This window comes from Labrus mixtus, chromosome 14, assembly GCF_963584025.1.
Source record: "Labrus mixtus chromosome 14, fLabMix1.1, whole genome shotgun sequence".
In the NCBI taxonomy this organism is placed as follows: Eukaryota; Metazoa; Chordata; class Actinopteri; order Labriformes; family Labridae; genus Labrus; species Labrus mixtus.
Genome location: NC_083625.1, coordinates 20,850,972 through 20,871,965, shown reverse-complemented (window position 1 = coordinate 20,871,965; position 20,994 = coordinate 20,850,972). Strand labels below are relative to the sequence as shown.

General features: G+C 41.6%; 2 protein-coding genes across 3 annotated transcripts; one reads left to right on the top strand and one right to left on the bottom strand.

Annotated features, from left to right (window-relative positions):
- The first annotated feature begins 208 nt into the window (after positions 1-208).
- ska2 (spindle and kinetochore associated complex subunit 2) lies at positions 209-5,950 on the top strand. Of its 2 annotated transcripts, none has more exons than XM_061055745.1 (6): positions 209-314; positions 1,610-1,702; positions 2,079-2,255; positions 2,622-2,696; positions 3,285-3,318; positions 4,378-5,950. In XM_061055745.1, exons 1-6 carry the CDS (start codon positions 282-284, stop codon positions 4,401-4,403), a joined length of 438 nt encoding a protein of 145 aa, XP_060911728.1. In that variant the 5' UTR covers positions 209-281; the 3' UTR covers positions 4,404-5,950. The 2 variants fall into 2 exon arrangements, with proteins under 2 accessions (XP_060911728.1, XP_060911729.1); XM_061055746.1 differs by having other exon boundaries at positions 262-314; positions 4,381-5,950.
- Positions 5,801-20,761, bottom strand: LOC132988745 (uncharacterized). The gene is made up of 17 exons (XM_061056318.1): positions 20,754-20,761; positions 18,922-18,982; positions 18,317-18,495; positions 16,303-16,454; positions 14,970-15,157; positions 14,226-14,343; positions 13,298-14,115; positions 12,462-12,552; positions 12,280-12,364; positions 11,360-11,493; positions 10,794-10,909; positions 8,990-9,650; positions 8,390-8,482; positions 8,196-8,283; positions 7,803-7,892; positions 7,593-7,670; positions 5,801-6,205 (listed from the first exon to the last, which is right to left on the bottom strand). The coding sequence occupies exons 1-16, from the start codon at positions 20,759-20,761 to the stop codon at positions 7,595-7,597; spliced, it is 2,958 nt and encodes a 985-aa protein (XP_060912301.1). The 3' UTR covers positions 5,801-6,205; positions 7,593-7,594.
- Positions 20,762-20,994: the final 233 nt, after the last annotated feature.

The following is a 20,994-nucleotide window of genomic DNA, read 5'->3' as shown; positions in this document are numbered from 1 at the left end:
GACCTTTTCCCAAAACTTTCGGGATGATATTTACACGAACACGCAAACCTGACGCGTTCTGTTCAAAGCGCTGTGTTAATAAAGTTTTTTTTTGCTGTTAGAAAAAGTGACTGGCGCTCACTCAGAGGCTTTCTTCTCACGCAGCTGCCCAATCAGCTCGCGCCTCTCCTCACTGCCTGCCCAATCAGCGCTCTCCGCTCCTCACTGCTGCCCAATCAGCTCTCTCCGCTCCACTCTGCTGCCCAATCAGAGCCCGCGCATCCAGCTGACAACAGTTCAACATGGAGACCACAGTGGAGCGGCTGGAAGCGATGGTGAGCTAACTGTAAAACTGTTTTTGTTGTTGTTATCCCTCTTAAAAAGACACGAGCACGGTGAAACGATTACTGAGACAATCTGCAGTTTATAAATGATCGATCATTTCTATCATCGCGACGCCTGTCACTCTCAGAGAAGTCCACAGATGAAGTCATAAACATTCACACTGTACAGCAGGCCGCCTGCTAACAGTGACAGCACAGTGAGGTGATACACAGTGAGGTGATACACAGTGAGGTGATACACAGTGAGGTGATACACAGTATTCAACACAGTGAATAATAACAAACTGAGTATTCAACACAGTGAATAATAACAAACTGAGTATTCAACACAGTGAATAATAACAATCACACACACTCACAGCCCTCTATTCCAGCACACACATTACTATCATACACAGTTTGATGATGTGCATTCTTCAGAAAGGGAAGGGAGACGATACTGACTAACAATTCAGAAGCAGTTTAAGGTTTATTCCTCAAGAGGCTGTCATGGTGGTGCATTAAAAGCTGTTGTTTTTGTCCCTGACGGGCTCAGATTGTTATTCTAAGAGTCTTTTGAACATGACAGAGAGAGACCTTTATGTTCAAATGTATTTTTTTTTTTAAATATGGAAGCGTGAGACTGTGGTAAGCTGTTGGCAGCTGCTCTGACTTCATTGCACTACTGTATGAGACAGCGAGCAGTGCAATAGTATTGTCAAAGCATCTGAAAGCAGCGCGCACACACACACACACACACACACACACACACACACACACACACACACACACACACACACACACACTGCAGCTGTGAAAGCTGTGAAAGTCAGCTAACTGAGGGCGGCTGGTCAGCATCATGTGGCCTGTTGCACCACCTCAGTTGGTGTAAAGTTCACACTAAAGCTTACATATAAAGTAAGTTTGTAAATCAGGTTGTGTCATAGTTAACACGGAGACTTAAGATTCATCTGAACCGTGCAGTTTTTTTTCTGATTATGTGAGTCAGATTATTAGATCCACACAGTGACTGATACACTCAGGAAACTGCTCCGTGTCTGAGACGGAGGATGATGAAAAGGAAGTGTAAACAACCGGTATCAGAGTGAGGATGATGATGATGATGATGATGAAGCAGGTTTACCCTCGGTGAGTGAATGTGTGTGTGTGTGTGTGTGTGTGTGTGTGTGTGTGTGTGTGTGTGTGTGTGTGTGTGTGTGTGTGTGTGTGTGTGTGTGTGTGTGTGTGTGTGTGTGTGTGTGTGTGTGTGTGTGTGTGTGTGTGTGTGTGTGTGTGTCTGCTTTCAGTTTGTGAAGTCTGAGGCGGACTTGGAGTACATTGAGAAGCGTCTGAAGCTGGACTTCATCAACAGACCAGCAGGGACCGGATCAACTGCTGAGGTAGAACCCCAACACACACACACACACACACACACACACACACACACACACACACACACACACACACACACACACACACACACACACACACACACTCACACACTTTGATAACTTGATGGTAATGTATAACTCTTTCTTTATGATTTAAAAAAGAAAAAAGTGACCATAATTCTTGAAAAATCTTAATAATTATAAATGAATTCTGACTTGATTCAGAAGCTACAGTCAGATTCTAATCTGATCAAACATGTAAACACTTCAGTCCAAATAATGAAAGGGGAAGTTTAAGCAGTTTACCAAACTGATAAAAAAAATACAAATAATGAAGGTTTTAAACCCGTGACAGAAAAGATGACCTCTCTGTCTGTCTCTGCAGGAGAACCCGGCGGTGATGCTGGAGAACCTGAGAACCATCAGAAGCAAACACTCAGAGCTCAGCACTCAGCTGAAGGAGATCTCTGCTGCCCAGAGCGAGTCCATGAAGAACATCAGATCAAGCCTGAACTCTGTGAGCGAGCTCATCCAGAACCTGCAACACAACCAGGACCTGAAGGTACACGACCACACCTGACGTACTGCAAGAACACTGTGCTACAGTACTACAGAACCACACAAGGCCAGCACAACACTATACACACTGTAATATAACACTACAGTACTTTAACACTACTGTAATACTCCACTGAAGATCAACAGAACCATACAGCATGGTGTCATATTCATTGATATGATGAAGCTCACGTTGTGGGTCTCCTCTCAGCAGCACACGAGTGAAGGATTAATGTTTTCATAACTCAAATATCTGAAGCTGCTGTTTGACACGATGCGTCATGTTTACCTTTGAGATGAACCTGCAGTGTCACAAACGGTTTAGTTACAGTTACAGAATATGAAAACGTGTGGTTATAATCTGCTGCAGGCGGAGCCGCTGACAGAGGAGGAGAAGAAGGCAGCGGAACTGATTGGATCCTTTTTAACAGACGCCAAATCACAGGTGAGACGCTTCAATGATGTCACACGTCTAATGTTCAGATTCTCACACACAACAGTTAGTTTACTCACGCAGGAGGATCCTGCAGGGTTTTGTCGTTAGGTAACATATCAGCGATCACTTCACCTCCTGTTATCATAAAACAAATCCTCTGAAATAAATAATAGATATACAGCTCTTGTTGTCGTAAATGAAAACCCCTGAGAGTTTAATACACACATTTACAGCTCCTGTCGTCAGCATTACTGCTGATGCTGCATTTTACCATTCATTCATTTACCCTTAAAATGAACAAGACCCTGAGATACTTAAACTCCTTCACTTGAGGCAGAGGCTTACTCCCCAACCCGAGGGAGCAATCCACCATCCCAACAGCTTCTCTCACGGCTGCAAACCATCTTACTCGCCACCGGCTCCGACCTGGCCACCAGATGCTCACTGTCAAAGCTCCCGATGTTAGACATGTGGGACTGATGGGAATTTGTGTTTGTTGAAGAAGTCACAAGCCGCCTGCAGTCAGTAATTATGATCAGTTGTGTTCACACTGTAAGAATAACGTTTGATAAATAACTTTAAAATGTTTTCTTCCAGATTTCTTCTTCTGCATCTGAACAGCAGCCACAATGTGAGTCTGATCCCTCTAAGTCCTCCACTGTGATCTGAAACAGTTTGATAGACATCAGAGAGATCAGCAGACAGACCAGCAGACAGCTTTATTTCATGACTTTCACTTTTTAAAGGTTTTAAACAGTTTTTTAACCTGAATGTGTTTTACCTGACTGATGGCAGACCTCTAATATTTAGGGATTTAGGGACCATGGGAAGCAATGTATTTTGTGTTAAACCATTATTTTATGTTGAAAGGCAACAACAGACTGAAAAGTTGCAACAGTAAATGCTACCCTCTTTACAAACACAACAGAAATCCTTCTGTGAACAAAAAGTTTGCTGTCTTTTACAAAACGAGTTAGGCTTTGACACTGCTGAATATGCAACATCAGACACTGTTCATTGTGTGTGTGTGTGTGTGTGTGTGTGCTCCTGCAGCACATGGGAGCTGAACGCAGTGCTCTGCAAATGGGAGTTTGTTTTGTCTCAGTTTACAGCTAGAGACCACAGTAGGCTACAGGATGACATTAAGTTAACAAGTGTTTTCACACAGAAGCAGCAGCTGAAACCTGGCAAGAGTGAGAAAAGTCAATGCACAATGAAATATCAACACGTTGCAACCAGCTAAAAAATGTGTTAAGAACTTGTGTAAAAATGTTTTTTAAAAACTGGATTGTATTCCTCTTTGTACGGCTGATCTCCACAGCGCCTACACACACTGCTTAAAAGAAGCCTTGTTTTAACTGAGGGACCTCACTGGGATTTGGCTGCAGTACTTTCATTTCATCTATCTCCATATCACATGCAGCCTGAACCATGGGAATAATCCAAGTGGATCATGGATCAGCCGTGGTTCTTTTCACCATTATTTGTTATTAAATGAAAGTGTTTTACTCAGCAGGCAACATTTGAATCAGTAAGAAAATGAAAATAAATCAGTTTAGCGTAGAAGGTCATGTAAGTTTTTGAGCTGTTAAAGATGTTACATACGTTCAGGACAGTGAGTGTTCTGCATCATGTGGTTAAAACACTGTTTATCACGTTACTATAATAACTATTTCTGTTCTGTGTGCAGCAGCTCAATCAGCATGCAGACGATGAAGATGAAGGCTCTGTTGTGCTAAACCTCTCCATGGTGTAGCTGAGTAAGGGGGCAGCTGAAATCTGCAGGGGCGGGGGGGGGGGGGGGGGGGGGGGGGTCAGTCCATGTGTTTGTTGATTCAGCAGTCATGCCATTATGTTTTCAGTCACTCCTTCACTGTCTCACTTTAGATCCACACACCTCGCAGGAACCAAACACATCAGTGTCTGACTCTCACCTGCATGCTCCTCCCCCCTCCGTGATCTTCTACTCCTCTTCCTCACGCTCAGAAACGTGTTCAGTGTTCTTGTTTCAATGTTTTCATTTATAAATATAATTAAAGGTTTCCAGAGAAATGTTTGAAATATGAAATTCTCCTGTTGGAGCTTTTATTTTGAAAAGGTTCAAATGATCCACAGACTAAGATGTATGACAGATCAATAAAGTATTTAGAAAACGGTTGTTGTTTATGGATGAGGTAGCGTGCAGTCTGAAGGGGGCGACAGCGAGCAGTTTGTGTTTCTGTGATGATGAGAAGAGTAAAAGACAAAGCAGGATTTTCAGTTATTGAGGTCACTTCAGAGTGAACTCTGGGTATTCAGTACTACGAAGGTGGTTCACGTCCTTCCGGGTTAGATCCCCATGGTAAGCAGTGTTAGGTGTTAGGATGAGAGATCAACTTGTATCAACCTCCGCCCACTGACCAATCAGAGCTCTCGATCGTGGCGCTCTGTAAGCAGATCATGATGGGGAGGAGGGAGAGGGACCGACAAAACGCTTCCATCTGATTGGACATGAATGAAAGTCACTCGTTTTGCTTTACTTTTATCATCCTTTAATGGAGGCTGAAAAAGCTCAGGAGCCTTGGAGATGTGTTTATAACATTTAAATTATGAGTACTGGTTGCTTTGAATTATATATTTTAATATAAATGTTTATTAACTCCATACCACTCTGTTAACGTTGGGGCTGCAGCTGAATTGTAACGTTTAAAACTCCTAAATGCCACAAGAATACTGAGCAGTGAATACAATCAAGGGGAATAAACTTGAGCTTTTCTTTTTCTGCCATTTCCTCCAGTTTGTAAATGTGGCTGTTTTGATTTTAGTCTGTAGTAGCCTAAATGTTTAACTTCATATTTTTTGATTATCAGTTTGTGATTAAAGGCGATGTGTTGACAGCAGACTTGTGCATGTCTACAGTTGGTCGTACGCTGCTTACACCCGCCCTTTCATGTGAAGCAGTCAAGTTGATAACCAGCTTCATGTGATCTCTGAAGCAAGCAAGACCAGGAAAAGTTAGCCTGGTTATGTTGAACTCGCCTCGTAGTACACGCCCCCCCAGAAGAGGGTTTATGATCTCCTCTCACCTACAGGTGTGTAGTGTTCTGTAGACTGAGGTGTTTGTGATGTTGGGAGGAAATGTATTCTAATCATGTTAAACATCTGTGATCAGTGTTCTTCTAAAGAGAGGTCAGGTCAGAGAGAAAAAAAGAGCTTCTTTTGACTTTTGCTCTACTTTTATTGAAACCTTGTCAAACAGAACATTGTGTAATAAAACCTTTTTTTCACAGTGTTGTGTTTGTCCTCATTTCATGAAGACTTTCAGCTCAAACATTTGAAGGGTTGGAAACTAAACAGGACATCAAATGATCTGTGTTGATTAGAATAATTTCTGAACAGATTTTCAAACATTTTAAAACGTTGACGTCAGGTTTACTCCAACAAGGTGCAAACATTTACAACAAACAGAACATTAATGGAACTTTAACAAATTAAACATTTAGACAACATTTAGTGTCCATCTTGCCCCGACACTCCTCCTGCGTAAACAGAAACACAGAGAGGAAGAACACTTTAGATTAATACCCTCAATAAAAACGATTCTTTAAATAAGCACATTCATGTTCATGGGAAACCTCACATTATTAAAAATGTGACAGACAGACAGACCTGCTGGTAAAATAATGAACTTTGTTTTAAAATCACCTTTGGAAAGATGAATGAGAGACTTATTCAATCCAATTAAGATTAAATGAAGAAACATAAATGTGTGTCTATGTGTGTGTGTGTGTGTGTGCATGGTTCCTGAGGAGGAGGCTGGTCTGTGGATGATTGACATCTGCAACATTTTAGTTTATGATCTGAACATAAAAGTCATTACATATTGTTTTTATTTTCACCTCAAATAAACTAGAACAAATCATGTCAATGTTATTGGATTGACACTTGTAAAGGTCTGTCAGTCTGACACACTACATGGTAGCTTCACAGGGAGTTCGAGAAAGCAGATATATTGTGTTAAGTCTGACTCAAACTTTTAAAATGCCTGTGAACATTTTAGTCCAATTAGTCAAACTAACACACCAAGAGAATGCAGTTGGAAATCGATTTTTACTCTTGCACGTAAAGTAAACTCCTGAAACTGATCCAAACTGGCCTAGGAGTTCAGCACATGTTCCGCAGTCCCCACAGCGGGCTTTGACCTGGAAGATGAACTTAAAAAAAACGTAGCATAGCATTAGTTGCGTTATATAGCGTTCATCAGATTTGTACCAAAAGTAAAGCATGAAGTGTGTGCAAAATGTACAGAGCTGTTTAAAGTAGTCTATGTTTACACCTTTTGGCAGATAACCAGGTGGGGGACAAGGACAGTAGTCCAATTAAAAGGCTTAATTTAGCTATAACTGTAGCTTGAGCATGTGAAAGTACCAGATTTTTACCAGTTCAGTCACGTCAGTGTTTAACAATCAGCAGGGAGAGTTTGATCTTTCTCACAGATCATACTAAACTGTAAATACAATCAGCAGAATAAACATGATTTAATCCTCAGCATGTGTAACAACAGCTGATCGGTTCATAACTGAATTTATGTTTCCTGTTTTTAGACCGACAGGTGAACACAGGAGTGAATCTTTTAAAACAAGAACATATTATAATGTACTGTATAATAATACATGTAATATATGTTTTTGTGAGCAACACTGACATCACATGTTTCCTTCAGTGGCTGTGCTCAGTGGAAGTCAGTTGTCAAAACTGGAAGGTGGGGGGAGGGGGGGGGGGTCGATTCCCAAGCCCCTGCAGTTAAATTGAAGTGTGAATGGAATAATACTTTGATGGGAATAAGTGAATGTCACATGTAGTGAAAAAAGTGCTTTGATTAGTCAGAGGACCAAAAAAGCACAAAACAACTCTAAGTCCATTTACCATTACTGCTGTTGACTGTGTCTCTGTCTTGCTGAGTGTTCGTCATGGTCACCAGTCGGTCCCTCAAACAGTGCACACCTGCACATTACACACACTCTGTTAGACTGGTCTGATACAAACACACACACACACACACACACACACACACACACACACACACACACACACACTAGTATTAAAGGGTCACATTAGTGTGATGTGCTCCCTCACAGGATTTTGCCGTCTCTTTGGGCTCCTGGACTTTCTCTTTCCTCCTCACATTCAAACTCCTGCAGGACGTCGTCCAGGGTAGAGTGAGCTCTGAAAAACAGAACAAACAGGAAGTGACATCACCACCCCAACCTACAGACTGTAGTAAGCCTTAATGGTGTAAAATGACAAAAACATAGGGTCCGTCCAAAAGTACAAAAAAGTTCCCCCGAAGATGGAGAATTTAGACAGCTCTAATCATGGCTGAAGTTAAATACTTCTGAGTCAGTTCACTCAGTCAGGAACCTTCCTAACCAAAACGGACGATGAGGCCAGACCCCTTGTTTGATTTCTGTTCCTGGGGCAGGAGAGTGTGGACTGAGATGTGTGTAGCAGAGGTGTAGCTGCACTCACCTGGTGGTGTCTTCAAGTAGACTCTGCTGTGACTCCATCAGGTGTTCCTTCTTCTTCTTCTGTGACCCAGGCAGTAAGCCTGTTGCACCTGATGAACCAACAATAATAATCATGATTATTCTCATTAGTAGAAGAAGAAAGTGTTTACAAACACAGCCTGATTCGCCACACCGTTCGCTGGCTGAATCCGTTACCTCCTGTTTCTTGATCAAATAATCCTGATGTCACCTTCCTCCTGTCATCAGCCTCGTCCTCAGACCCTTCCTCCTCCGCTCCTGAACTCACCTCTGCAGAGCACAGCACAAAGTTTCAAAAAATGATAACTGTGTCATTCATGTGCTTTCACACTTTCCCTTCACACGTGATTCCTATGAGATCTAAACTCAAACTATAACAAAGATATATATTTGAGATATTAAATATCACATTAAATATTCACCAATATTCTTTTTCAGATAAAGTTCATTTTGTAGGTAAATGTTTCATGTCATAATAGAGATGTTTTTTATGGTCAGTATTTTGTTTTACAGTAGAATACATTTCATATTTTTCCACTCATAGACCTCTGAGTCTGCTGCATGTTCTGTCTGTAACACATTAGTAACATGTCTGTCCATAACGTGGATATAGGGAGTGTATTTAGTGTATTGTTATGGATAACCATGTTAAAAGTGTTTGGGGGTCATCAGTCATCTCCTTAGTTGAGGATGGGGGGGTTCGATCCCCAGCTCCTGTACATGGCCACTTAATGGATCAGACCCCACCATCAGTGTGTGAACCTGTTGTGTTCTCACCTCTCTGTGGGTGACAGAGGCCGGCCTCATCTTCATCACTGCCCCCTACAACACGCTCATCTTCATCACTGCCCTTTTCAACCCACTCCTCTTCAACATGCTCTTCTTCATCACTGCTGCCTGCAACCGACTCCTCTTCATCACTATACTCTTCATCACGCTCTTTTTCATCAGTGTACTTATCAACACACTCCTCTTCAACATGCTCATCTTCATCACTGCCTCCTTCGCACTCATTTTCATCACTGCCCCCTACAACACGCTCATCTTCATCAGTGTACTCATCAACACACTCCTCTTCATCACATCCTTGTTCAACATGCTCTTCTTCCTCACTCCGCTCTGCCATGTTTTCCTCTTCGTCCCTGCCTTCTTTCGCAGTCTGTGATGATTTCCCCTCTTCTTCATCCGCTTGCTCTTCATCCTCCAAATGTACCAGAGGTCGACTAAGGCTGGTTCCATCCTCTTCCCTCTGCTCTGCCTCAGCGCCCCCTGCTCTCTCTCCCTCCTCCTCTTCCTCACTTCTGTACTCCTCTTCCTCAGTGCTGTGGGCGATGGCGGTGTGTGATGTGGTATCGCTCTGCAGGCAGGCAGTGATGAAGGTCTGGGAGCTGCAGGGAGAGTGCATACTGAAAGGCGGAGGCTGGAAACTGTTGAAGCCCTGAGAGTTCACAGGAGAGAGAGTCAGCTTTAAGAGCAGGAACTGTTCAAAATACTTTCAAGAGAAGGAACATGCTGTAAATTTAGAAATGGTGAAAATTCAAACAAAGTCAAAATAAAACACTGATGGACATGTGGGACAATAAAAAAAAATGCTGCAAATAAATAAATAATAATAATTTAACATGAACAGCAAACATAAATGATACAAAGTGAGACACCCACATTCCCAGAAAATGCAAAAGAAAAACTCAGGAAGCAGGAAAGCTCCAGATCCAGAGGCGCTGCTAGCTGTAATCCTACGTGTACACTTCATTACCAGTTACATTTCTTCAGTGACAACAGCAGATCCTGTGGTTGATTCTTTTCCCCTCTATTCTCTTCTTGAGTTGCAGTCTTGGCTGTACCTCTTACTGACATCGCAAATTATTTGACGGTAAACATTTGGTGTCACATAACTAGTCACTGTAACAATCAAGGGTTATTACTTCAAAACATGCCTGGAACTGAACTGTGAAGTGATCTGTGCTGAATTTTGTGTTGGGAAGAATTTCAGTAGCATATGAGATAACGCACACAACTGAGTATTTTTTAAGCTTTGGGAAATAAAAAGCAACTTTGCAGTTAAGCTAGTATTGCTAATATGGCATTTGTGGTAAACAGAAGGCAGCAGCCATTCAGTTTATAGTGAAGTACGGAAGGAATCTATGGTCGCAGATATCCCTGTCAGTTTCTGTTTTCCAAGCCCATGAGACTCTGATATTTTCCACAAACCGCAGCAAATATCCACGGTATGAGTTACCTCAGCGTCTCCAGATGACATCAGCTGTGTTACGGCTGATGAGCTAAAAAGGCCATCTGACTCTGTTAGAGCTGTTGTGTTTTGTTTTTTTTGCTTTACAGTCACTCCTTGTTGTTACACTCCACCATCACCACCTCCTGGATATGTAGATATACAGTCTTTATGTGGCTTTTGTTGTCTGGATAATTGCTTTTGAATTTTCTGAATTTGTAGCCTGTCTCTTCAAAGGTAAATCTTTTGGGCTGTTTCACCGTCTACAGTATTTCTAATCTTCAAACATGTGATGATGAGAATAACTGGTGCGCAGATAAGAGTAACAGTGATGAATGAAATGATGGGAACCTGTATTGAGTCTTCTCTTGCTGTGTTGAAACTCTTCAGGTTGGCAGAATGAAGGGCGCTGCATGCAGGGGACTGTGGGAGATCGGCCTCCATAATCTTCACGCGCCGATGAGTGTCTGTCAAAAGATAAAAACAAAACACCTTATGTAGAACTGAAATCTTAATAACAACCCCCTGAGTAGAGGGTTGACTGAAACTGATCTAACAGATACATGTATTCACTGATTGTTTTCATGTGAGCAAATGTGTTTGCAAAAATGTGTTTTTAAATATAAATGCATGTGACGGACCACACGTGAAATAACTGCAGGTTGAGACTGAGTCAAAGTGACAATCGTTTCCATTGTTGAGAGCATGACTCTTTTAAACCCTAACTGTGAGGACACACAGTATCATCTGTTGGATAATTAACTACTATTAATAATCTTCTTCATCCTGAGTATTATGTTTTTAAAAAGTGAAAAAGCACACACAGAGCGGTCAGTGTGTGTGTATGTGCGTGTGTGTATGTGCGTGTGTGTTTGGGTGTGTGTGTTTGGGTGCCTGCATGTGTGAGTGTGTGTTACCTGGACTGTAAGGGGTACTGTAATAGGGCAGGGCTCGTGTGTTCACAGGGGGACTACAGAGTTTCTGTTGAAGCTGAGCCGGGGAACATGTGATGCTGGACATTTCAGCTAACAGAGCCACATCAGAGCACGTCCTGGCACACACACACAAACACAAACACAAGGATCAGCTTTTGATGGCATGGCAGAAACATTTTTTTAACCTCAATAACTGATCTGATGGTTTCTCTGAAACATTCTTTCATTTAAAGTTCCTGTCTATGGATGGGTACAATTACTCACAGACGGACTGGTATGTAGTTTGTTGGCTTGATGCTAACTCATACTGGAAAAAAACATTAACTCACAGAATTATCATGGTGATCATATTAACTTAGGATATGATCTATTTTAGTTCTACATCAGACCACGACAGTGTACAACACATACAGTAAGCATAACCTCTTTCCTAATCAACATTGTTAGCCAAGAAACGACTCATACAAGCTGCTGACCCAATACATAAGCTCCAGAAATTACATTAACCACTCTTCACTGGAACAGTCAGAAACCCAAATCAGCTCTTTTTCTGATACTTATGGGGGCAATAATCCGTCCCCTTTTCCTTTATACATCCATCTAACTGATGTCTAAACTTTCTTTAATCTTAGGATGTTGTTGTTGGATGGTACTAACAAGTGAAGGTCAGTGGGACATGTTTCCTGTGTTATCATTAGGTTTATAATGAATCACTGCCAAATGAATAAATGTGTTAATGGCTGAACAAACTGATCACAATGTCAGTCCAACCAGTCTGCATTCGTACAGAACAGTCTCTATGTTTTCATACAAAGTAAAGGTCTTACATTCATAAACACAGTGTTCACTCTCAGGTGTCTGAATGAATTATAAAGCACACGTGTTCAGTTCAGGGTCCTTACATGTTGGTGTTAGCTGCATGTTGTGTTTGACCGACAGCAGCATCAGTGACAGTTTCTTCACAGTGTTTGGGGAAACTCTCGTACTCTGAGGAGGAAAACAGCGAAACTGTGTTAAAACTTCACACCATTCTGCAAACATCGCCCTGCTCAATAGTGGCAGGATTTAGCAGGTAATGTCTTACTGGTGTTCTGAGTATCCACCAGCAGATTCCCTGTAGATGCTGGTCTGCACACCTCCACTGATACATCTGCATCTTCTTCTGACCTGGAAGTCTGGACGAGACATACACTATCTGAATGTTGATATGCATTTAATAAATGTTGCCCGTGGGTGGGAAACGAGGTACAACACTTGGGTATGAGGATTGTGTCCTCATGAGATCAACCAGTAGTGGTTGACTACCAGTAGTAGTACCTTTATCAAAATGACTGTCAAGGCCAAGCGTGGACGGTGAGGAGCTAACAAGAGTTGAACCTTGTTTCCCTCCGTCAAGGAACATGACGGAGGGTTGAAATACAACACCTTCACAATTTCAACAAATATTTTCATAATAGTGTTCATACGCCACTTCTTGTTTCTTTTTACATTTTAGTTTTGGGCCATGTTCACCTTTATTAGACGGGACAGTCGGGGAGGGACAGGAAACTTTGAGAGGAGAGGAGGGGAGAGTGGGGGATGACATTCAGCAAAGGGCTGAGGTTGTTTCATATAGCCTCTGTACATGGGGGAAGCAAGAGAGGTAAAACATTCCACTTTCAAAATGACAGAAACTGGTCTCCTCAGTTCCCAAAAGGCTAACACAGTGACGCAACAGAGTGGTAAAAATGACCGTGTCCAAACTTTTTTGAAACCTTTTACTGGCATCATATAAAAAATGGGCGTATGAGTTTCAAAGAAAAATTACATTTCTATGTTTTAATATTGCATTTGTTGTCTTTGGGCTTTTTTCCAATTAAAATATGCAGTTTTCGGGGTTTTGCAAACCATCTAATTTTGTTTTGTAATTACATTTTACACAAGTAACTTATGTGGCCTGCCACAGTGTACCTGCTGCGTCCTGTCAGACATGATGTTGAGGTCGCTGTCATCCAGAGCAGACACATACTGACTCAGCTGCTCCGAGCACTGATCAGCTTCTCCTGTAGAGAGACCTGGCAGAGACCATCTCTGCTCACACTGCATCTGATCAGCCGGATAATGACTCAGCCACAAAGACAGCTCTTCCTCACTCAGAAGCTTAAAGTCTCCGCTCAGAAGCTGGAACACCAGGTTCTCTGTCCAGTCATCTCTCCCATACGGGGAGAAAGTGTACCACTCTGAAGGAGGTCCAACAGCAGCTGTGACCCCACAAGGATCTTCTGAGGACATAGATAAGAAGGAGGAGGAGGAGGAGGATGTGTTGTCATGGATACAGGGAGGAGCATTTCTGTGGACCAGCTGGCAGTGGTTCTCCACCATGTCCAGACTCCTGTGTGCCTCCTGCAGCAGCTCCCTCGACACTTTTAGGTTCACTGATATTGTACTGATCTGCTGATTTATTTTGGGCTGCATCAGGCCAGCCAGCTGCTCCACCGTCTCCATGTCTGCATCAGGTTCTTCATCATCTGTTACTGAGTCAGGTTCTTCATCATCACTGCTTGAGTCAGACTCACTAAGCAGAGGAAGGATGAGTGTGTGAGGGTGAGGGAGCATCGGTTCTCCTTCTGAACATGCATCACTCACTCTGTCTGGCTCGCACTGTGGTCTTCTGTCCAGCTGTTTGTTAAGAGGTACTTCATCACTTTCCTCTTCTGTGCTTACTTGGGTTGTGACTGGCCTTAAAGCTCTACAAACAGCTGACGGAGACAGATTACATTTACATTGAATTATATTTTCAAAAAACACAAACACACTTGAACACATTTAGAAATCGTAGATGTGTTGTATTTTAAATTCACATGCAAACCTATATGTACTTGTTCCTTCACAGTGGTTTGCTGTGTTCTGGTCTGGACTCCACACTCAGGATCTGGCTCTGGGTAAGCACTGATGTTAACCCTCGACTGTTCATCCATGCCGAGCCTCTGCAGACAGAGAAAAACAAATGTATTATGTAAAGGCTCACTTCGTTAAAATGATAAACACTCTTTAGCCGGAGGTTTTAAACGTAACTCATACATCAAATTATATGGAGCTCAGCGTAAATTCAAGCAGGAAGACAGCAAGACTGGTTATATTCTCCAGCACAGTGTTTCTCAACTGGTGGGGCCCAAAAGCAATAAGTAAGGTCTTTTACCTGCTTTTTGTGAAGTGTCTCGACAACACTTGTTATGAGTTGACGCTATACAAATAAAGATTGATTGATTGATTGATTGATTGATTGAAAAGTGGGTTGCGGAGCCATTTTTATGGGTCGCCAATGTGCACCTGGACAAAATATTGTTTTAAAAAGTCTATGAAGCACTTTTTCAACATGAGCGCTTTGTTTTGTTCTGCTGCATTTTGAACTGTCTGAGGTCCAAACAAATCTGGTTGGATGAAAAATATCCGAATGATTGGTGGTGGGCTAGACCAGTTGCCCTAACTCTTCTTTCCTCTCTTCAGCTTAATTCTTCCTGACTCCTGAGCATGTTCAACAACAGAGTGTCAAAATTGAATTTCCCCTTGCGGTATTAATAAAGTATATCTTCTTCTTCTTCTATGATCTAACCTTGATGTCCTGTTGCAGTGTGTTTGTCAGAGTCTGCAGGCTGCAGGTCCGGTTCTGAGGCTCCAGCTGCAGGCCTGCGGACACCAGCTCATAGTACGGCAGTGGAACGCTGTTTACTGACAGGGCCTGTCCTGAATCCATCGCCTGTTTGATTTTGAGCGGGTCCAATGTGCCCCATGGTTCATCATCTAAAATAGTGAACAACAGATTGGATTCTAACATACCTGGTCAATAAAGCAGTTTTAAATGCATTCAATGAAGTCAGGAAATCTAAACACTGGCTATTGTATTTAATCAAAACATTGGGGTCACACCAGAGCATTTACGGTATTTTTCACCTTAAGGGTAAATGTTTGATCTATAAACAGCACTTACATGCAGATATCTGTTTATAGAGATAAATAAAATGACTTATAGCTGATGGGTGCTGGAATGTCATTACAGTGGATTGTGTTTTGTTTGCTTTTGCTTTATTTATGGACTGTTTTTCCTGCAAAAGCCAAAGCCTCCTGATATGTGATTGGTCAATACTAGTAAGATGTCAAATGCAAAGCAGAACACTTCATATACCAAAGTCAGGTTAACACATTCTACATTTTTTGTGCAATCTGTAAATAGAGATTATTATTACTTTAATGTAAATGGTAAATGGACTTGAGCTTGTATAGATTTTTCTAGTCTCTGACTACTGAAAGTGCTTTTACACTGGATGTCACATCAACCCATTCACACACTGATGGCAGAGGCTGCTGAGTAAAGTGACTATAAGAAGTAACTTATCCCATTCATACACCACTGATGAAGCAGCAGGAGCAACTGTGGTTAAGTGTCTAGCTGAAGGACAAGTTGCTGCAGGAGCTGGGGATTGAACCCCCAACCTTCTGGTTGAGAGACGACACACTCTACCAACTGAGCCACAGTCACAGCTGATAAAGGATGTTTGGTTCTAATTTATATTGAACATATGGAACGGAAATGATGATTATATGAAAATACTCCTAAAGCAGATTACAACTACAATTACAGCTTATATTAACACACACACACACACGCGCGCGCACACACACACACGCACACACACACGCACACACACACACACGCACACACGCACACGCACACACACACACGCGCGCACACACACACACACACACACACACACACACACACACACACACACACGCACACACGCACACGCGCGCACACACACACACGCACACGCACACGCACACACACACGCACACACACACTATGAGCCAAGAATGAGATCAGCACTATTAAGTTGAGTGTTGTCTCATTAAATCAATTCTAAAAACATGCAGGGTGTGAGAGCTACCTGTATACAGCTCCAGGATCAGAGCACACACACTGTAGATGTCAGCCTCTTCCCTGCAGGCTCTCTGTTTGATGACTTCAGGAGCAGCCCACCTGTGCAGGCTGGGGGGGAGCTCCATGTAGTGGGGGGGATTAACACAGGAAGTCTCACTGCTGGACACAGAATATTATAATAACAAAAATTGTGATGAAACAGAGAATTAACCAGGAAAGAAGATTCATAAAATATCATTATAAATAATATTAGATACTGAATTGTATCTGTTGTATGTATTAATAACATGTTTCCATGAATAGTACAGTTATTTTTCTCTAGGCAGAGCCTCTGTTAATGAGTGACTGTATCTATATCAGCAGGTTACTCATCTGTCTGTTTGGTTCATTTAGCACTCACATTAATATATTTGTCATTAGGGGTGTAACGGTACGCAGGCGTCATGGTTTGGTTTATATTTCTAGGTTTCTCTCATTTATTTTGAAAAGACAGTGGTGCACGTTACAGTTTGTTCCATTTTGTGTTATTTAGAACTTCCTGTGATAGTTGGTGCAGCCTGTTGTGTATTAAACAGTAAACACAAAACAAAATGATGCAACACAGAATTGAATACATCTCCTGATTTGAAAATATAAAAGATACATGTCAAAAAATTATATCTGTGCCTTATCATATTTATAATTAACATGTGAGTCTGGCAGGTTAATATGCTCGTCTTAAAGGTTCATAATAGCTCCGTTTCCACCAAGCGGTCCGGTTCAGTTCGGTTCAGTTTACCCTTTTGTTAACTTTGTCCCGTTCTTCTTCTTTGTTAAACTTAATTCATATCGGGCTACACTGTGTTGGGCTGCTATGATGTCATACTTTTTCGTAGCTGACGCGACTACCTCAATCTGGCTTACAAAATAAAAACCGGACCGCTTGGTGGAAACGAGACTAATGATCACTCCCAGTTGAAGAAGTATGTTGTCACCGTGAGATAGCTGTAAGTGGCACCCTCTCTGCCTTCACATCGAGAGGCTTTTTTAAAAACAGAGGGGAAAAGGTGTCGTAATTTGTCAAGAAGAAACGGACAGGTCTTTTAGCTCTGCTGTGTCATCTTGCTTTATTACTCTTCTTCTTCTTGTGTTTTATTCATAGACTGTAAATATAAGGTTTTGTTGCATCTACTTATTCTTCTGCATTTGTTGTTTAATCGCAGTAGTCAAAGAGTTACCGTCATAACTGTTCGATCATCATATCATCACCAGCTGACTTCAGAGTTATTCTACTACAAGTCTTTGGTAATCATTTTGAAGGCATACTTGACTACTAATTTTTTTTTTTTAGAGCTGCCCAGGGTTAAATCACATCTTCAAATTGGCATGACATCAAGGTCTAAAGTTTTTTAAAATTTCAGTACAAACCATTTGAAATGTAAATACAGATTATTTCTCCTTTTAAGATCGTTATTTGGCCATTTTCAACAAAGAGAGAGAGAGAGAATATTGGGAGGAAAGAGGGGACGGCATGCAGCACAGAGCATGAGAGCTGCTGCATTGAGAAGCCTCTGTGACTATGGCACATGCTTTAATTATTTACTAAAAACGGACTCAGCTGATTAATCTATGAATAAATCAGTAATTCTTTCTTTGCACCACCTTGCAGAGGTGTTCCAGGCTGTGTAACCACAAACAAAGCATGCCTTCAAAGTTTCTGTATTAAGAGACCGATAGTAAAGAGACAGAATCACTTTTTATGAAAGGAAAGTCTTTCAGCCTTTTTGTTTAGCCACAATGATCAAAATATCAGAACACACAATGATACACATCGTGTGTTCTTATGAGAAAAATATAAAGGAAAAATGACTTTTTTTAACAGAACAACATTGGGAAACTCAAATCTAAATGTTAATATCTTGCACCAATCTAGAAGCTGAATTGGGAACGTTAAAGTAAACATTCAGTTAAAGCCTGCACACTAATTTGCCCCTCTTCCTTAGATGATGTTCTGGGTCTGGTGTAGACCTGAATCCACCTACCTGGAGACCATGAAGCCTAAACAGCTTAGTTTAGCGACTGTGAGCTTTGTGAGGATCACGCTATGTGAAGAGAGGGCCCTCATCACCAGTGCCCCCCTGTGGAGGAAATGAAGACCCTCACAGACCTGCAGCATCACAGAGAGGATCCACCCTTCCTGCAGGACTGGGAACTCTGCTCGCTGCAGAGAAAAGGAGACAAACACACAAGTGAGAGTTTGATAACACACAAATATATATGTAAAAAAAAAAAGAAACATGATTGATACATGCATGAATCAAATAGCCTTTAAAATGTAAATTAATTGTTTTAGTTGTCTGACACACTTGCTATAAATCCTCTTTTACAAGCAAGCAGAGGGCCCAAAACAAATTGTTCAATGAGAGAATATGACGGGTTCACGTCACTGTTGACACCCTTCAAAACGAAAATGGACCAAAGATTGGAGGAACCTCCATGTACAACATACCTGCTAAGTGAAGTGATTGAATAAGTAATAAGTATACAAGCTGGTCTAAAGGGTTCGGACAACACTGCAAATCAAGAGAAAGGACCAACAGACATGCAAACTCTACAGAGAGTCCACAAATTCTCAGGTATGTGTTACCTTGTTGTGCAGCAGGCTGTGCAGTGTGCCGACGTCGACCTGCTCAAACACCAGACTGGTCCTGAGGAGGTCATCAGAAACACTCACTGCCATCAGCTGCAGCAGCTGAGGATGGTTCAGCTGGCTGTGTATACAACACACACACATACACACACACACACACAGAATAACACGCACAAGAAAAGATGCATGCATTTTTTTTCCAGAGGCTCATCTTGTCGTGTCATTTAATAGAATTAACTGTTTTGATATCTCAGGGTTAAAGAATGAACTGCAGCATCAACTAGAGTAAACACTTCCCCCTTTACATCCACTAAAAAAATTCTTCCACACCGCAACATCCACCTAAACCTCTACCTTTCCTAAGGAATAACAGAAAATGTTTACAGATAGTTGCTGCTTCTGATCGTTTGTGTCATTCTATTTTATTTTCTGCAGGCCTAACACAGTCTAACACAGATGACTGTTCAACATGAGTCTAGTTCTGCTAAAGGTTCCTGCCTGTTCGAAAGGAAGTTTACCTTTCCACGGTAACTTTTCTAAATGTTGCCAAGTGCTTTGCTCACGGTGGATTAATGTTGGGTCTTTGTAAGTTACATAAAACAGAGCGTGCTCTTTTTTCAAGTGTCTTGAGATAACATTTGTCAAGAATTGGCACTATACAAAAAAAGATGAATTGATCATTGTTAATGTCATACAGAGGGAGATCAGTCAGTTTTACACAGAAGAAGGACATGTAGTTTATCACAGAAGGGAACAGGTAGTTTCATAGAGCAGAACAGAACAGGTAGATTCCAGTCTCACCTGCAGTACTGTAGTTCTGTCAGTAAGAGGTCCAGGTGCTCTGTCTGACTGTCTCTCAGTGACTTTACTGTCACGTTGGACCCCCTCCAGCTGTGCCTGAAATAAAGAACCATTAGTATGATTCACTTTTCAAGGTCTTTAAGATGATCTTTTTTAATGTTCCTGCATGTCCTCTGTTTCTTGGAGAACTGCACACATTCAAGAGGTCTTATTTCTGATGGTGCTCATGTGATTGACCAATCAGCAAACATCAAGTGACTCATGCCAGAAGTCGACCTGCTTTTAAAGGAGAGAGAGTCCTCTGGCTTAAGCTGGTTTGGGTCCATATTCCTCCTCAATGAGGAAGGATTTCCTTTAGTATAGAGACACAGAGAATCTACCAGCTAACACAGTGTGTGGTTATGTTTTATTTTGTTTTCTAGTATTTTGTTGTTGCTGGTAAATGCACCTGAACTTGTATAGGCCTTTTCTAGTCTTATGACTGATTAAAGCACTTTCATACCACATACATATCACATTCACCCATGTATTGAATAACTTGGGGTTCTGTGTCTTGCCCAAGCACACTTCAACTACATTACCTTCTGGTTGGAAGTCATATCAGTATGACGACCTTCTCTACCACTGAGCCACAACCATTGTAGCTGCTTTTCTGGTTCTGATTGTAGCTGTTCTTTTGTCCCCCTCTTATACTTGTGTTTATTTTTCTGCCTGTGGTTGTTATTGTGGTTGTATTTTGGTTTTAATTGTGGTTCTGGTTGTTCATGGTGTTCTCCTTCTGGTTGTGATTGTTAAACTGGTTGTGGTTGTTTTTTTGTTGTTGTCATTGTTGCAAATGTGTTTGTGGTTAAGGACCTGTCTCTGTCTATGGTTGTATTTCTGATTGTTATTGTGTTGTTTGTTCTTTTTTTGGTTGTGGTGGTTGTTGTTTTTTTTTACAGTCGTGGTCATTTGTCCCATTGTGGTTGTTTTCTTACTTATGTTTTTTTTTGCGGTAGTGGTTCTGTGTGGTAAATTGCTGGCGTTACCTGGTCATGGTGGTCAAAGGTCCACAGTTGAAGGACAGCAGAGGTTGATCATGAGTGTGGGTGAGGTCAGTGACTCTGATCAGAGGAACTGATGCTGGAACAGTTAAACCCTGACAGGTGTGGTTCGTACACAGCTGTAGAAAAGCACCAGCAGAAGAAGAGCAGTCAGGTGACAACAGAGACACAGCTGAGTGTGATCTTTGAGTTACACACACAGAAAAACAACCCAAACATGTGACAA